The 16,233-nt window shown below is 53.6% G+C and overlaps 5 protein-coding genes across 5 annotated transcripts; 3 read left to right on the forward strand and 2 right to left on the reverse strand.

The window, feature by feature from the left end:
- Nucleotides 1–235: 235 nt before the first annotated feature.
- On the forward strand, nt 236–3,156 carry DICSQDRAFT_71856 (uncharacterized protein; the record flags this gene model as incomplete). The annotated part of the gene is made up of 6 exons (XM_007370945.1): nt 236–487; nt 537–682; nt 757–1,189; nt 1,236–1,497; nt 1,553–1,794; nt 1,855–3,156. 6 exons carry the CDS (start codon nt 236–238, stop codon nt 3,154–3,156), a joined length of 2,637 nt encoding a protein of 878 aa, XP_007371007.1.
- A 1,441-nt stretch (nt 3,157–4,597) lies between these two features.
- Nucleotides 4,598–7,289, forward strand: DICSQDRAFT_175071 (thioredoxin-like protein; the record flags this gene model as incomplete). The annotated part of the gene is made up of 16 exons (XM_007370946.1): nt 4,598–4,722; nt 4,775–4,838; nt 4,890–4,943; nt 5,002–5,138; nt 5,198–5,216; nt 5,270–5,347; nt 5,415–5,490; nt 5,561–5,617; nt 5,685–5,975; nt 6,050–6,136; nt 6,194–6,199; nt 6,257–6,324; nt 6,371–6,498; nt 6,564–6,940; nt 7,000–7,033; nt 7,094–7,289. The coding sequence occupies 16 exons, from the start codon at nt 4,598–4,600 to the stop codon at nt 7,287–7,289; spliced, it is 1,797 nt and encodes a 598-aa protein (XP_007371008.1).
- Nucleotides 7,290–7,432: 143 nt separating this feature from the next.
- Nucleotides 7,433–9,662, reverse strand: DICSQDRAFT_150524 (cytochrome P450; the record flags this gene model as incomplete). The annotated part of the gene is made up of 13 exons (XM_007370947.1): nt 7,433–7,460; nt 7,524–7,595; nt 7,654–7,788; nt 7,847–8,003; nt 8,175–8,364; nt 8,438–8,439; nt 8,490–8,604; nt 8,655–8,770; nt 8,826–8,968; nt 9,016–9,207; nt 9,258–9,393; nt 9,456–9,574; nt 9,643–9,662. The coding sequence occupies 13 exons, from the start codon at nt 9,660–9,662 to the stop codon at nt 7,433–7,435; spliced, it is 1,425 nt and encodes a 474-aa protein (XP_007371009.1).
- A 1,261-nt stretch (nt 9,663–10,923) lies between these two features.
- On the forward strand, nt 10,924–12,724 carry DICSQDRAFT_163952 (uncharacterized protein; the record flags this gene model as incomplete). The annotated part of the gene is made up of 18 exons (XM_007370948.1): nt 10,924–10,979; nt 11,041–11,122; nt 11,177–11,190; nt 11,244–11,342; nt 11,404–11,413; nt 11,479–11,496; nt 11,546–11,574; nt 11,628–11,653; nt 11,705–11,754; nt 11,810–11,834; nt 11,892–11,899; nt 11,957–11,976; nt 12,034–12,073; nt 12,123–12,223; nt 12,280–12,292; nt 12,479–12,529; nt 12,586–12,610; nt 12,673–12,724. The coding sequence occupies 16 exons, from the start codon at nt 10,924–10,926 to the stop codon at nt 12,494–12,496; spliced, it is 609 nt and encodes a 202-aa protein (XP_007371010.1). The 3' UTR covers nt 12,497–12,529; nt 12,586–12,610; nt 12,673–12,724.
- An 836-nt stretch (nt 12,725–13,560) lies between these two features.
- Nucleotides 13,561–14,941, reverse strand: DICSQDRAFT_71870 (NAD(P)-binding protein; the record flags this gene model as incomplete). The annotated part of the gene is made up of 7 exons (XM_007370949.1): nt 13,561–14,027; nt 14,096–14,233; nt 14,298–14,342; nt 14,403–14,499; nt 14,540–14,619; nt 14,701–14,816; nt 14,868–14,941. Coding segments are annotated over 7 exons (1,017 nt in total), but the record flags the coding sequence as incomplete, so codon positions are not given.
- Between the last annotated feature and the right edge of the window lie 1,292 nt (nt 14,942–16,233).

The raw sequence follows: 16,233 nt of genomic DNA on the forward strand, positions 1-16,233 counted from the left end.
GGGACACAAAATAAGCGGCTTTGAACGGAGACAAATCTGACACAGTGGTGGTGGTACGGCGCTAAGGGAGAAGCTGGGCAGGTCGTCAACTCGATCACGTGGCCTAACGCGGTGGTCGAACCGCGCCTGCTCGACACTGTCGCTAACGTTGACCTCGCCATCAACCTCGACCCGGACACTCTACTCACCACCAGCAGCTCGGCCGCCTCCGCTGGCTACCCCGTGAGCTCGCGCTATGAATGCACGCACACCGAAGAGACTTGTCCACTGGGCTCTTGACGCGTCTCTTTCTGACCTCGCCTCTCCTGCTTTCTCTGACGCTGGTTCCTCTGAGTCCTGCACTTCGACGTCTAGTTTACAGTATGTTAATTCCCAGCTTATTGCTCATGGTTTTGTGCACGATACTGGATTGTCGCTGGATGGACTGGCGAAAGCCGACGCGGATAGGGTAGTCAAGTGCATACTTGGGATGCTGAGCCAACGAATCGTGAGTGCTCTCTATGCGTCGCATGATTACTCCGCTACATGGTGTGCAGGACGACATGACACGTACAGAGGACCTCACGACAAAACTCCGTACTCTCTCCTACGACCACGAACGCCTCACGTCAATGTACAAGACGGAGAAGGAAACCGCCGCCAATGCCGAACGTGAGATGAACCTCCACAAGTCGCGTGCAAGGTCGGTTTTTCTTGCTTTTGCACATAGAAGTATCGTGGGAAGTACACTCTATTCTAACACTTACTCCTCCCCAGTACCGCCTCTAAGTCCCTCCTATCCTCCGAAAACGCGCACAAACACACGACTGCCGAGCTTCAGCGCACTCGCACCTCCCTCCATGCCCTCCGCATCGCACACCAAACCGAGATCAAGAAGCTCGAGAAAGAGAAGGAGCGCATGCTCGAGCGCTGGACCAGGCTCTCCGACTCGCAGCTCAAGGCGGGCACGCTCCCAGCAGGGCTGACTCTGATGTGCGCGAACCAGGGCGTGGTGGACGCGAACGAAGTGCAGCTACGCGGGAAGGGGCAGGGCTTTTTGGACGTCGCGCTCGAGCAGGCGGAGAACGCGCGGAAGGAGCTGGTAGAGCAGAATAGGAGGCTGAGAGGGGTGCTATTGAATGCCGCGAACGAGCTGCACAGTTTGTTGCACGCCGCTCGGACGGCAGGGGACGCGGATGCTCCGTCAGAGGTACGCGGTTTCTTCTAGCGGACCTGCTTTGACTCACGTCTTGCAGCCCGAACTGCTCTCCAGTAACGCCTTGTTCCAGAGCCAGCCCGCTGAGTCGGCCGGCGATTGTCTCAGTAGCCTGTTCCAATCGTTACGCGAGACTATCTCGCAGAAGGCAGCTTCGAGCACATCATCATGCAACTGCCTGCGAAGGGACTCCTCTTCGCCTTCGACACAAACACAAACACAAACAACACCTGCCAGAGCACAAGACGGTGCAGAGATTGAACGTCTCCAGGCTGTCATCGATAAGCTGCGTGCAGATCTTGGTATGTTGCCATCCATGCTTCACGCTCCACCTTTGGAATGCTTACAGGCATACAGACGAGTCGCAGAAGCAAGCCGCTGCGTCGGCCGCGCAGACGCAGGAACTCTTCGACCGTTACGCGGAGGACCAGAGGCTGGCAGCCAGCAGCGTGGGAGAGATGAGCGTTGACTTGATGACCGCTCCCGCGCGGGATGAGGAGAAGCAGCGCCTGGACGCGAGGTTCAAGGAACTCGAAGAGGAGCGCAGGAAGTTCACTGAGGCAGCCGTGAGATTGGGCAAGGAGAAGGCCGCACTCGAGGTATGGCATCTCATTGTGAAGTGCTCCTTGTTGGTGTCTGACTGCTCATTCGCGTCAAAGGCTGAGCGACTGAAGCTGCTCGAGGAGAAGCGCTCCTGGGAAGTGGAGATGATGCTCGCGGAGCTGCCACCGACTCCCGCTCCTGTAGCGAGTCCTTCAAATCCATCTATACCTGCAGCGCCCCCTTCTGTTGTCGCGCGGAGGTCACCACGCAAATCGCCTCGGAAGCTGAAAGGCAAGGCTGCGAGTCCGCGCAAGACGCGTGTCTCGCGACGTTCTTCAGGTCTCGGCGTACTGCTTTCGCCCAAGGCCAAAGCCCCGCAGAAGGGCAAGGTCGTACCGGCATACGAAACGGAGGTTATCCCATCAACAATACCGCCTTCCCCGGTCAGGCCGCCTCCAGAGTTCAAGACGAGCATGGCAGTCCCAGCTCCCCCCTCTCCCGCATTGCTCACAAGCACCTTCGTTCTCCCTCCGCCTTCCCCAGCCGCGTCATTCCCATCACGAGAAGAAGGTGGCGGGACCCACCTGCCGCCTGTACCCCCACTTCCCAGACTCGAGATACCCCCTCTGCCCGAAGATACCTCCGAAGACGACATCATGGACACCACGCACGAGCCTGCATCCTCTGCGTCTTCATCCTCACTACCCAGTGCCTCCGCTTCCTCTTCCACCTCCACCTCTTCTCGAGCCCCTGCCCCCTTCCCAAGCACGCCAGGAGCTCGTCCATTCCCTATGGCGAAACCCCTCGCACAGCGCATGGTTCACGCGTACTCGCCCGTCAAGCCGAGTCCTCTCAGTCGTATCCTCATGCTAGCCCGCTCCCCCGACAGCCCCCCTGTAACGGCTCTCGACGCGCTCGCCGAGGTCGACGAGAACGCGATGGACCTGGACGTCTCGCACATCCCTGCGCACGCAATGCAGCCTAGCAGGACCCTCGCGGAGGAGTTGGGCGTCTCGGAAGATGATGATAACCCGTTGCGCGAGAAGCCGGCGCCTGCGGATAAGCCGAAGGTCGTGGAGAAGGGTAAGGGGAAGGCGAGGGCAGACGCGGCCCCGCAGGTGCAGGCGCAAACGAGGACATCGCGCGCGCGTGCAGGTGGGGCGCTAGAGAAGGAGAACGTGAAGCGTGCGAAGCTCAACCCTCCTACTGCTGCTGCGACTGCCAGCGGAAAGGGTGCGGCTGCGTCGAAGGATGTCAAGAAGCCCCCGAGCAAACCTGCCAATGGCGTTAGTACGCGCGCGAGGACAGCGGCTGCTGGAGGGAGGGGAACGGTGGTGAAGCCCCCGAGCAAGGGCGGGCCGAGGAGAGTGCCGATTGGGAGCGTGGAGGCTGCACCGGTGCCGAGCTGGCGGAGATAAGTTCTGAGTGTATGTTCGATTTCACGAGCATATGTGTGTTATGCGTCGGACAACGATCGCTCTTTGGGGGTTCAAAGAGGAGCGGAAGTCTACGATTGCAGGTTACACTCGGCGAAGTTGCCCTAGACGCAGATGACCAACGTTAGTACGTCTCCCGCAGTCCAGTTCTTTCACAGCGGACAATCTCCTGTAGCGTAATGATGTGGATACAAGGCGCGATAGTCTGTGGATGATACTGCCCTGTAGACGGTCGGGGCAGGCCTGTGTCACCCATATCAGACTAGAATGCCTGTACCCGAATTGGGAACCCGCCGACATATGCACTTTAAACTAGGCTTGTGGGAGCAGGCTCCCAAACGCCCTCGAGCTCCACAGAAACTCAGTAAGGAACTTGTCCAGAATGCGAATCCGCCGTTCGGTGGCTAGTAGCGTCGATGACTTTTTGCCGATCCCCTCTGGAAGTATGATGTCGTGACGACTCTGACGAGACCACATCTATTTGCCGCCGGGGTAGTCTGTAACTCGACTTCACTGACTTATGGTGCAGTGCTGGAGGCATAGTCTATTCAGGCCTGCCATATTTTGAACAACAAGAGTGAAAACGAAGGGTGCAATGCATGGTCGTTAAAACAAACAACTTGAAGCGGATGCCACGGCCCACGGGTATGTATTTCGAACTCCGTTTGCCTCCGCTCGGGACTCCCCGATGGCCATGGCCCTCCTTCAAAGCTTCATACTTTACTTCAGGCCTCGACATCCATAGCTAGCGGTTCAGAGGCTCATAGCATCTCGCACATGACCAATCATATTTTGATTGCTGCAGCACTCCGCTCTCCTTCATAGAGAAGCCTGTTACACATGAGGTTGTACTCGTAGAGTACGTGCAAGGCAGTCTTCGCTCAATCCTCAAGCTCATCACTGTCCTTCAAACAATGTAGGACGCATATTGAGAGAGCAGAGCGAGTTTTCGTGGCAGATGTAGCATGTGAGTAGTTTCCGTAAGAGGTAAGCTCTATGCTTACCGCCAGCGTTGTTCGAGATGATCCGGACTATGCTTCGATATACACACGGAGGAACCGTGCGTGGAGATGTTGGGCCTGCTGCGAAACCAATAGAGACGCTCCGCTGTTATTTGCCCCTGCGCAGATCTCTCAAACACCGCACCTATAGTACTCAACTGTGCGGCTAGATACAGCAATGCCGCGATGCCCTATAAGAGTAAGGGTCTGGATGCTCTTCTGGGTATCACCGCGATAGAGTAAGAGTTAACTGCAACCGAAGCCGATGATAAGGGCATCCTCCCAACATTGCCTTAGTCGTCGTGGAGTCAAAATACCTTCGGACCGCAAGGAAGCTCGACTCAACAGGGTATGGCAAGGATGCCAGCTCATATAAGCTAGACGTTCTCTCACCTTGGTCTTTCCGTTACACCTCAACTATCATGCCTCTCTCACCTACTCCCGGCAACAAGGTCGATGTCCTGATTATCGGCGCCGGCCCCGCTGGCCTCATGGCTGCTAATGCGCTCGTCCATGCAGGAGTGACGGTACGTATCGTGGACAAGAAGTAAACATCTTCCTGTCAATGTTCCAATGGTTGGTGACGTCGCAATCTGAAGGACCGTTCCCGTCACCGTTGGACACGCGGATGGTATCCACCCGCGCACGATTGAGATTCTCCAGGTGAGCTCGAACAATTGCACTCAATGCTGCCTATCGCTTACCCTGACTCAGAGCTATGGGTTGGGCGAACGCCTACAGCGAGAAGGCACTCGCTTCGATCGTGCCGTGAGTAGACGTGATTTGCTACTTCTCCAGACGTTACTATATACGTACACATTTTCAGGCATTCTATAATCCTGGTCCGAACGGAGGAATCAAGGTAATCTTCGTTCCTTCTTCCTCGCACAAGACCAACCCGTCCAGTAGAGAACACAGCGCACCGAGGCAATCTTCGCCCCCACAGCGCGATACCCTTTCCTCGTAAGCTCATACTCGCTTTTGACTGCTCTACTTTACAAATATGTCCTCGCACGCTCCAGGTCACCAGACATCAAGGAGGTATTGAGGCCCTCTTTCGGGACTCCATGGCATCCAAAGACGTGTTCGTTCAGCGCCCCGTCGTCCCTACGTCAATCGAGCTATCCGATTCCCGATCAGACCTCGTAAATCCAGATGCGTACCCCGTCAAGGTATGCATCACAATTCGAGGGCATCCTTTCATCACCCTCGCAATAAGTATGATTGAACGAGTATCAGGTAACCCTAAAGAATCTCGATTCTGAAGACGGCGATGAGGAGGTTGTCCAGGCGAAATTCGCTATAGGATCGGACAGTCAGTCAATTCGGCTTAAGATGACTCATGCCCATGCGTGACAGCCGTACTGACTGTGATGGGCAAGCAGGCGCACACTCGTGGACTCGCAAAGCGCTCAATATTGGCGTGGAAGGCGACCAGACGAGTGAGTCCTACAAGGCGCACCGCTCCTTCGATAGTTAGTGATCAATTGATTGCTGTGATGCAAACAGCCTCGATATGGGGCGTCGTGGACATCGTCCCTGATACGGACTTCCCCGACATCCGAAACTGGACATTCATCCACTCAAACCAAGGCACGCTCATGAACATCCCGCGCGAGGGCGACCTGATCCGCTTCTACATCCAGCTATCCTCAGACACAGACTTCGTAAATCGGGAGACGGGGAGGGTAGACCTGACCAAAGCGTCGCCCGATAGGATCATGGAGGCTGCGGCGAAGATCATGCAGCCGTACCGTGTTGTGAGGGTTGGGGACGTTGAGTGGTGGACGGTATACATCAGTGCGTAACACTGAGGATTGTGCATAGCAGGGGCAATCAGAAACTGATCAGGGCTGTTTGCTTTCGGGACATAGTCGGACAACGTGTCGCGCAGACGTTCTCGGTCAAGGATCGGGTCTTCATCGCAGGAGACGCCTGTCATACCCATTCGCCTAAAGCAGGTATGATCTAATATACTGAAATGTGGTCATCACTGATCATTTTACTGCGTATCGCAGGGCAAGGTATGAACGCAAGTATGTGCGACACGCATAACCTTGGTGACTATTCCCTTGTCTTAGACTCCACAATTCGTTCTCATCCCGGCCTGACGATGCACAGCCTGGAAGCTATCATATGTCCTTCGTGGGTGGGCTTCCATGTAAATTGTTCATGGCCTGACGCTCCATCTATAGTACGAATCTGAACGACTCAAGTACGCGCAGGATCTGATTGACTTCGACAAAAAGTGGTCCAAGATGTTCAGTGACAAGCCTCAGAGCGAAGATAATTTCGAAGGTGTCTCTCACGAGGAGTTCCTCGGGTGCGTATCCCTTCCCCACAACGCCATAGTCTTCAGCATAGCTGAAGCGTGCTTTCGTTCAACAGAATGCTCGCCAGCCAAAGTGGCTTCCTGAGCGGTATAGGGATCCGGTACGAGCCCTCCACCGTAGTCAACAACAAGCACCAAGCCTGTGCTTCGAAGCTCATCGTCGGCGAGCGCGTGACTCCGCGCGACTTCGTCTACGCGGCGAACGTCAACCCCGTCAATCTCCATGACGTACTTCCTTCCGATATGCGCGTCAAGATCCTCGTGTACGCCGGAGACATCAAGGTTGAAGCGAGTATGAAACGTCTGCACGCACTGGGCGAGAACATGGGTACCTCCAATAGCTTCTTGTGGCGCTTTGGTCAAGGCGCATACGAGAAGGTCTTTGATATGCTATGTATCTGCGCAACGAAGAAGGATGATATGGACTTTACGGGTAGGTTGGTCTCGCGGCTTACCTGGGTATATTGAACGGAGGTGATCTCTGTTTACTAGATGTACCGAAGTTCTTCCGATCACATTGGTCCAAGTAAGTCCTCATGCTCGCCTCCTTCCGGTAGCATGCGATAAGGTTGACTGTATTTGCCAGAGTACTACTCGATGATACGGACATGTATGGACGATCTGGCGGAGGAGCATATGAGGCATACGGTATCAGCCGGGAAGAGGGTGCAATCGTCGTTGTACGTCCTGACGGATATGTGGGGGTTGTGGCGCCATTCGATCATGTGGACGACATCAACCAGTACTTCGCATCTTTCATGCTAGAAGCCCCCGAAGCATAGGAGGGAGGCGCATGGAGAGTACGCGACTGTTCTAGTTGAAGGTGTCCTTAGAACGTTGCATGCATGGTCCCGGGTTGTAACTTGTCTACTCTGTTCCATGATGTCTGTAAAGTGCTCTAGTGACATACAGGTGGCGTCGCTCATCACCTCGTGGCTTTCATGATGCATCGTCTAAGCCCGTTTAGCATATATGCATAGAAATAAGATCAGACTCCCCGAGGTGCACACAGTTACTCTGACACCCTCGACAGGTCCTGCGCGCCTGAAAACCGCGGAATGATCTTGTACGGGAACGGGCTCGGGACGCTACACGTGCCGAGAGAAGCAGGTTAAAAGAGGTCGATACGACAGAGGAGAAACGCGCCTGACGAGCCCCGACGACCATTGGACTTGTGCTCGCTCCCTAGACTCGGACGGGTCCGAGATCTTGAAAACGTGCAGCATACACGCAATCGCCAAAAAGAGCGCGTCATCCGCAAAATATCTCCCAGGACAGATTCTGTGAAGTCACCAGCTGAGTAGGTATCATACGTCGCGTATTAACCCGCGATATGTACCTCCGTCCAAAGCCGAATGCGGCGCGACTTGGATCTGGTTCTCCCGTCGGTCTCTTAGGCGTTGGATTATAGCGGTTCGGATCGAACTCGTGAGGACTTGTGTAGACAGATTCGTCATGGAGCATCGCGCTGTTGCATCTGGCAGTTAGTAGAAGCGCTTTAGTGTCCGAGTAGGCAGACGTGCCTCAGGTTAGCGATAACGGTTGTTCCCTCGGGGATATGCCAACCACGGTACTCGTCATCTTCAACCACGGCATGAGGAACGCCTTCAAAATGAGAGTGAATATGAGCATGGAGACATGCGGCCACACTAAAATGCCCAAGCTACCCAACGGAGAGACGGCCTTCCATCGCAGTGTCTCCTTGACAAGATTCGACACGTATGGGAGCTCCTGACGATCCTCAAATGTAGGGAGCCTGTCTCGCCCAACAACTCTGTCTAAGTCCTGCTGGGCGCGTTCCTGCACCTCTGGGTACAAACTCATGGCAAGCGCAAAGTTGAGCAAGGCAGAGACAGTCTATCACGCATCCTGTTAGTTCTCTAGTTCAACACTTGCAGAACAATGCATCATAACTCACTGTATCAGCGACAGCTGCAGAGAACGTTCAGTATAGATCATACACAGACTTTCGTTAGACATACCGCTGTATATGACGCCAGCGGCGTTCATGGCAAACTCACCCGCCGGAACGCCTTCCAGTGGGGATTCACTTTGAATCAGGCGGGTTATAATCGACGGAACCGCTGTGCCATAGTCCTAGAGCATATATTCATAGCCTGCATGAGGTACAAAAAGGTGGTCCTCACTATGAGCTTCTTTACAGCATTGTACGGAGCCAGGCGCATATCCAGGGATAGGCGCCGCATGATCTCGGCATCGCGCTGGAATTGTGCACCTGGGAACCAGGATGGAAGATACTTCACTACTCACACGATGTGAGGTCAATTGCAGAAGTATAGCAGGACACGAGTACTCACATAGCGGTATGACGTCGACAATGCTGCTGCCAGGTGTCTTCTCGGCGTGCTCGCGGACCGCCTCTGCGAGTGCAACGAACTCGTCGTCCGCTGAGGTAACATGGTGGCCGTACGTGATAGCCATGATCGTCGCGCCTGCCATCCTAGACTGGAAGTCAGCGGACGGATGTTTAGGGAGTCGGACGCATACTGTTTCAGGTGCTCGGGCAGATGATCGGGTGTCTTCATAAGGCGTCCAAGCATAGCGATTGTCTCTCGCGCCATGATGATCCTGTGCGACTCCGCAACTACTGAAGGCTGAAACTCCTGCTGCACAACTTTACGATAGGCTTGGAATGCCTTGCCCAAGGGCATCATAATGAGATTCCAATCCCATCCCCAGCTGCCAGTCTTTATAAGCGACAGCTCCCAAATAAGCGACAGGCTACCTACAGTTCGTTGATCATGACAAGCCGAGGACGAGAGGAGTATATGGATCCTTTCTTGTCAAGTAGCTCCCGTGCAGCCTCAAACTTGTTTAGAACGACTAAATGCGAACCCAGCGCGTTGAAGTACACTACGTCACTTCCTGCACATGCAACGATGAGGGGAGCCTTGTCATGCTAGCCGAGGCGATTCAAGTGAACGTACCGCATTTCTTCCCAAGCGCCTCGTATGCGTCCCATTCGTTGCCTCCGGAGGGTATATCTTTGAGATTCCCGACAAGAGGCTGCTGCCGAGGCCCAGGAGGGAAGTGTTTGCGCACTTTGCTATGAGAGGATAGTCGCCAGGCTACAACAACAATGACTATGGCCAGGGAGCCTCCAGCGAGGCGCACTAATCCGGCACTGGTGTCATCCTGTAAGCCCATAATGAGACACTCTCCCGCCGAGGATGTATACCGGGATAAATCACTCAGCGCGAGCGGTGATGAGTGGAGTTTATACACTTCTTGGCGCTACCTTGCCGCAGGCAGTGCAAGAACTCCTTGAGCTTTGCTTCCTTTTCGGCGCGAGCAGCGCTGAAGACCGCATACGCCTACAATCGATTGGGTACCTGGAAACCGTTATCCTTAGATCGTTTCGCCATCGAAATCACACGTAGCACGGTAGTAGCAGCCCCACGCCCACGGTGACAGGGAAAGTTTGTCACTGGGTAGGGTTCCGCAGATTTTATCGAGTGCAAGCGTCCGACCTGATTGTAGCGGTAGTTCAGTAAGAAGATCTCAGAGATAAAGATACTCGCCGCACGAAATACTTGAGTTCGCTCGCCCGCACGTAGGTCAAGCCACCTAGCGCATCTCGTTCGTCGACACCGTGGGAGCAAATGAGCGTCTAAGGGAACATTTGCCTCCCGGCCGCTTGCGGACAAGTTGAGAAGCTACACTCACCTTCTTCGTCATCTCCTTATCGCCCATTTGTCATGGAGCACAAGCTACGATGGAGTGGACTCTAGTACTGTCTGAGAGCAGACCCTCCGCGGTCGCTCACGTGTCATTGTCGCCGTACTGGTGGATAGCTTGTGTTCTAATCCTCACCTAGTACGTGTGTCGACCGCCGCCGCACGAGGTGCAGTCATCATGCAGTCTTATATATTTTCTAGGAGAACTACATGTTAAATCTAGGACTTTCTGGATTGTGCGCAGGTATGCTTACCGCTCATACGATGCAGGAAACAAGATCATCATCTGCACTACTACGTCCAATATATGAAATACAAACAGCTCTCCTGACAGCCTCAGGTAGTGTGACGCAGCCTTTCCGCAATCTACATCAAATTTCAACGCTTCGCTTGATGAGTGGATCAGGCTTCTCAATCTCGCCCACAGCATCTGATATCAGCCTACGGCGCCTTAGACCCCGTCTGGATACTCGTCGATAGCGACAGAATGCTGAACGTTCTGGGCGGACTCTCCATCTCGAACCGGATCTGTTCATTTGAGGTCGGCGGTAGCGGCTCCCCACACCCTCGAAACCCGCCACTCAGTTGAGATCCGAAGTCTGTGCATGCCAAGGACGTCGACCTCGCCCGGCCACTCGCGACACACTGCCGAGTGTTCGGCAGAGGATATAACCTCATAAGAGGCTAGGGGAGCAGCCAATCAAATCAGTGCTTCCCAATGTCCTTGGTTCCTACGCTTGGTGTGTTGCTCGTGGGTGACCTGTGTTCAGTAGCGTAAGTCGTTCGACCCCTTCGTAATTAAACACGCCGCTAAGACCACCTTTGTTTCGACTAGGCTATACGGCCTTACCACTCTCCAAACCTACCTCTACTTCAACAGCAGCTGGATCACAGACACGTGGAAGCTGAAGTCGTTCGTAAGTGCTCTGCCTCACGCGGCGTTGGAACAGTCCTCACGGAGTGCTTGTTAGGTTTTCTTCATCTGGTATGCTGCAAAGACACATTCTGTCATATCCTCATCTCGATCTTGCGATTCAGGCTACTTGAGACGGTTCATACGTTTCTCATTTGCGCTTACATTTTTCGCGCTTTGGTTCTTGAACAATGCAATCCGAGCTCTCAACTACTGACTCGAGTGTATGCTTGCTCACCTCTTCGGCCTCCCGCATATGCTGAACCTTACCCCCTACTTGGACAGATCCGATGATGTAAGTGATGCTGCATTCGATGCCGCCTGTATTGCAGGTGCTGATTCGCTCTGCTTGCCTCTCAGGTTACAACACTCATTACCGTATGTAGTGCAGTCTAGCTCCCGTGGATCGACCGATTATGATCATTAGCAGACGGTTATCATCTTCTCTATCCACTTGTGCGCACAACATATGACGTCCATGCGGTATCTCGACTGACCATACACGTTAGGTTCTATATACGGCGCCTCTTCATTCGTAAGTGCTTTCAGAGTCTGGATTCCTGGTGTAGTTTGAAATTATGTATAGTTTCCGAGAGAATGAATCGGCGGTTTCACCTACTGATCATCGGTGGCATAGTGAGTATACGTCTGTTCGCATACTGCACATGGCATGTATTGACGTCAATGGTAGACGCTCCTCGCATCGTGTCATTTTGGTTCGTACCCTTCATTGATGACATTGCTCCTTCATTCACGTCTTGGATGGATAATAGTATTGGGGATTGGTACGTCTCTCATCGACGCGTTATCCGGCGTATTCTAAATTCCCGTCATTGCGATAGTCGTCATGGTACTTGAGTATGTACTATGTCTACATTCTTCCAAAGATATGGATAGAGGTGACAATGCAACCAGGTTTAAGTATCCCAAGTTCTCGGAGTTCCACAGAATCATGGTGAGTCTACGATGAGGGCACTGATGGTCGCTTTCTCAAATTGCCGCAGGACTACTATGCGGCATCGCTCGCTGTTGCCGCGGCATGTGATGTGACCATCGCTGTGTTCATATGGCTCATTCTCAAGAGTCGCCAGTCTTCGATGAAAAAGTAGTGCGCCTGCTAATTGGGGCTTGTTGTCATGGTTCTCAAAGCTGCTGATCCAGCACGAACACTCTGGTAAACCGAATCGTGACTTTCTCAATCACAAGTGGGGCACTGACAAGGTGAGTACCATTGTCACGTATGTGCCTTCTAATGCTCACGCTCACGCAGTGCGATGGATGTTGCGATACTCATCTGTGTGCGTTTCCCTTCATAAAATTCGATCTACTGAAAGGTGGCCGACACATGAGTAGTTCATAGCAATGCCTAACAATCTAGTTTACCTCGCGCTCTACAACACGATAAACAACCGTACGTCCACCCATTTGCATGCGCTGTCTATCCGCCGGTTGAACATCGCCACCCAGTGTATGCAAACTCTCTCCTCGCCATGTCCGTTTCGTCCTATCACATAAGATGCACCCTAAATCTAACCGACGCCCTTCTGATCACAGGATCAACGTCCGCGAAGCCCTCTCAAGAATACCTGTCGGCGTCAGGACAAGCATCACGCTTTCGGACCTTCGCTTCGCCGAAGCATCCACCTCACAAGATCAGGATGGGCGCACATCAGTCAGCTTGAGAAGAGTTCGTCTGCATAGATTCTGTACCCTCTATCCTACATGGTACATGACTGACGGGACAACCGCATACAGATCGAAGACCCATCCTACAAACCACCTTTGACGATGCGAATGCCGGACGGAGAGGCGGACGAAGTATAGGCTACCTACAATCCTGGCCAATCCAGGTCAGCCGAGAGCGGGCAATATACTCTAACGTCTACCAGCTCAGAGTTGGACCTTATACATTTCAGCTCGTCTCTGGGCGCACTTCATGGTATGGCTGCTCTTCAGAGGTTCAGGTACAACAAGGTCACGGCGGATTCTTGCAAATGAGCACTGGGTCTAGTCGGCATACACGTCTGATGGCTTCTGACGCTGATATTACCCTTTCTTGTGGGCGTAGATGATGGGGACGAGTGCATATGTCCCCGTATATGCTGAAAAGCGAGGACTATGCCTGATTGGGTGGTCTGACATGTGCAACCGGCTTTCTGCTTCTGCTTCTGCTTCTGTTGGAGACGCCAAACGCCAAACGGCGCGGTCCCTCAGGTGCATTCCTAGTGTCTCTTTCTCTGTTCCGTGTTGATGCTTTCGTCCCGCCCGCGGCTGATTATCTGGCCCTCTCAAGTCTCTGCGCCAAGGCTGAAGCGACGCGGTGCGATGCAGGATAAGAGGAAACTCACGCCTTCTCCCAATGAATCGTTTCGATGTGATGTGACGGCCAACTTGTCATTTGCGTCTACATGCGCTCATGCGTTCAGGGAATAAACAAGCACCTTACGCCCATGTCTTCTCCGCCTCCACAAGCGCATCGATAGTCTCCTCCAGCGTCTTCCGCCAATCAACATACTCCGTGATACCAAGGACCTCCTTAGCGCGCGTCGTGTCGTTCTTCGACAGAGGGCCCGGGAACTGAGACACCTCCTCGAGCGACGGAAGCCGTTTGCGCAGCTCAGGGCGTGTATCGTAAAGATGCTTCACAGCGCTGTCGAACGTCAAGGCAACGGGGCTCGCTATGAGGAAGCGCTTCTCCTGGCGATCTGCGCCCTGCGGGAGCGGCGGTAGCTCAAGTGCGCGAACGTGAGCGAGCGCAACGTCACGGACGTCGACCCAGAAGGGCGAGATCTGGTAGGGGAGCGGTCGGCCTGCTTCACCGACGATAAGCTGGTAGAGGAGACCGGGGGTGCCGAGGAAGGAGTTGGAGAGCGGGAGGATCGGCGGGCCGTACACGAAGGGCGGGCATACTGAGCCGCGTGATGGATATCAGTATCAGTATCATGAGGTGTGGAAGGAGAGGAGATAAGACACGTACTGGTGGCGAGGTCAACCTCAGGGTGCTCCTTGGTGAACTCCCATGCTGCTTGCTCCGCAAGAATCTTCGTCCCGCTATAGACATACATATCGCTGCGACCGGGTTGAAGGAGGTCTTCGCGAGACGTCTTTCCCCAATCTGTTTGCAGAATTCATAGCCGATTCATCAAGGCGACGACCACCTACGCTACACTGAAACGTACCCTTCTCTGAGAGCGTGAGACCCTCATAGCCTTGCTTCGCGTCGGCTACGACCCTTGCTCAATCAGTGGCCATCCTATAATATCATAGCAATGCTGTTAACTCACGATCAACCAATGAAGCCCAGCTACTTGTCAGAACGAACTTCGTCACGCCTTGAGCAGTAGCCTGGCGAAGCACATTGAGGGTCCCTTCTATGGCACTCTGAATCGACATGTTCATTCAACAACACGTGTAGAAGCACGATGATACTCGCCTTGATCGTGGTCTCTACGGTCTGTGTGCCGGCGAGAGGTGACGCCATATGAAGTACAGCGTCGACGTCTAATGGAGGGGAGTGAACGGAGGGCCGCAGATTAACAAAGAATCAGACATGAAGACGTTCAGAAGATGCAAAACCATCACCTTTAAGAGCCTCGGTGAAATCGCTCGTCGCGATGTCTTCTATCTGAACGGCCTCGAAATGGGGGTTTGCCTTCCAGAACTCGCGGAGGAAGTCGACCTTCTTGCCACGAGCAGTGCTATACATACTCGTCAGCAGTGTGCAAGTAGTGACCGACGAATTGTCGTACCCTCGGACGCGGTATCCAGATTCAAGAAGCTTCTGAACGACGTGAGCTGCGATGTAACCGGATGCGCCGGTAACCTATGAGAGGTTAAGCCTGGGGATTTGCCTAAACACGAACATGCGTACCAGGACGAGCTTGCTGGAAGACATCACCGTGACTTTCCGAATGTGGCTTTGCGTTGGGGGCGGGGTTGAATGACTGTGAGTGTGCTCTTCATGTTGTTCTCTGGTCGCTTTTATACGTAGGCAAGCGATACCGTCTGTCGGGGAATGTGTAAGACATTCGGGATGGAACGCACGGGCATGTCACAGTAGGCTATGCCGGTCTGATTCCTTGCTGGCGCGCACGCCTATCAGTTGTACTTGTCTGCGCCGAAGGCTTGAACTGGTACTCAATCTGATTTCCCAGCGAAACACAAATCTGGAGCGCTGAGTGTGTCAGGGCTCGGCCATCGGCCATGGTATCCGGTCCCCGAGGACGTAGTCAGTTGCCATTCATGGGCATATGCTGTGAAGGCCAGTCTGATTGGTGAGTGCGAGACGCGTGAGGCTAATTCAGGCCGAGGAGATGCCATGAAGCCGTACAGTATACTATCGAAGCAACACAAGGTAGCCATTCACAATGAGAGATGTGTGCCAGACATATCTAGTGTCAGGACATCTCCATAAGCCTTTGGCAACGCAGAGGGAACGAACTGAAACGCGGCACCGAGTTGGACTTGAAGGATATCTATGTGATCAAAGCCTGATCTAGTCTGGCAACGGAACGTGTACTGCCCGTGAGGCCCTCGAAGCAATGAGCTTGCCCTCGAGTAGCATCGTGAGGCCCATCAAGATAGCCTTCTTGGTATAGCATGGAAGTAGTAACAATCCGAGGAGGGTGGTTCAGACTGACACGCCGGGGGCGCTCCTCGTGGGAAAACGATGCAGCCACCTGTCCTCGTTTGGTCAGTGTGCGCGTAGTCGCTGACCATGTTCCGATGTCAGGGATCCTTTCATGTCCAACGTCCTAGATTCGCCACCCGCTCTACTAGCTCGATATCATTTTTCTTGAAGCTCATGCTTGTGACTCTAAATTGCTACACCTCTTTGAGGGCGGGGCGCAACACCACTTCGAATTGGGTCGCCGAGTGCGCTTACACAGTAGGTTATATCAGCTCAAGTAGATCGGGCCCTAAGGTTGTTTCACAACATCTGTGTACATATGAGCCTTCTGATGCATACGGGTAGGCTGACGTCTCCTTCGCTTTCGCTTAAATATCCAGGTACATATGCAGTGCCCACAAATGTCGCCATGCAGGTAATGGTGCAAGTATCTCAGCACACATTTTATGAGGCCGGAGGCAGCCATGAGATCGGGGAAGGCGCTC

This window comes from Dichomitus squalens, assembly GCF_000275845.1.
Source record: "Dichomitus squalens LYAD-421 SS1 unplaced genomic scaffold DICSQscaffold_81, whole genome shotgun sequence".
Classification (NCBI taxonomy): domain Eukaryota; kingdom Fungi; phylum Basidiomycota; class Agaricomycetes; order Polyporales; family Polyporaceae; genus Dichomitus; species Dichomitus squalens.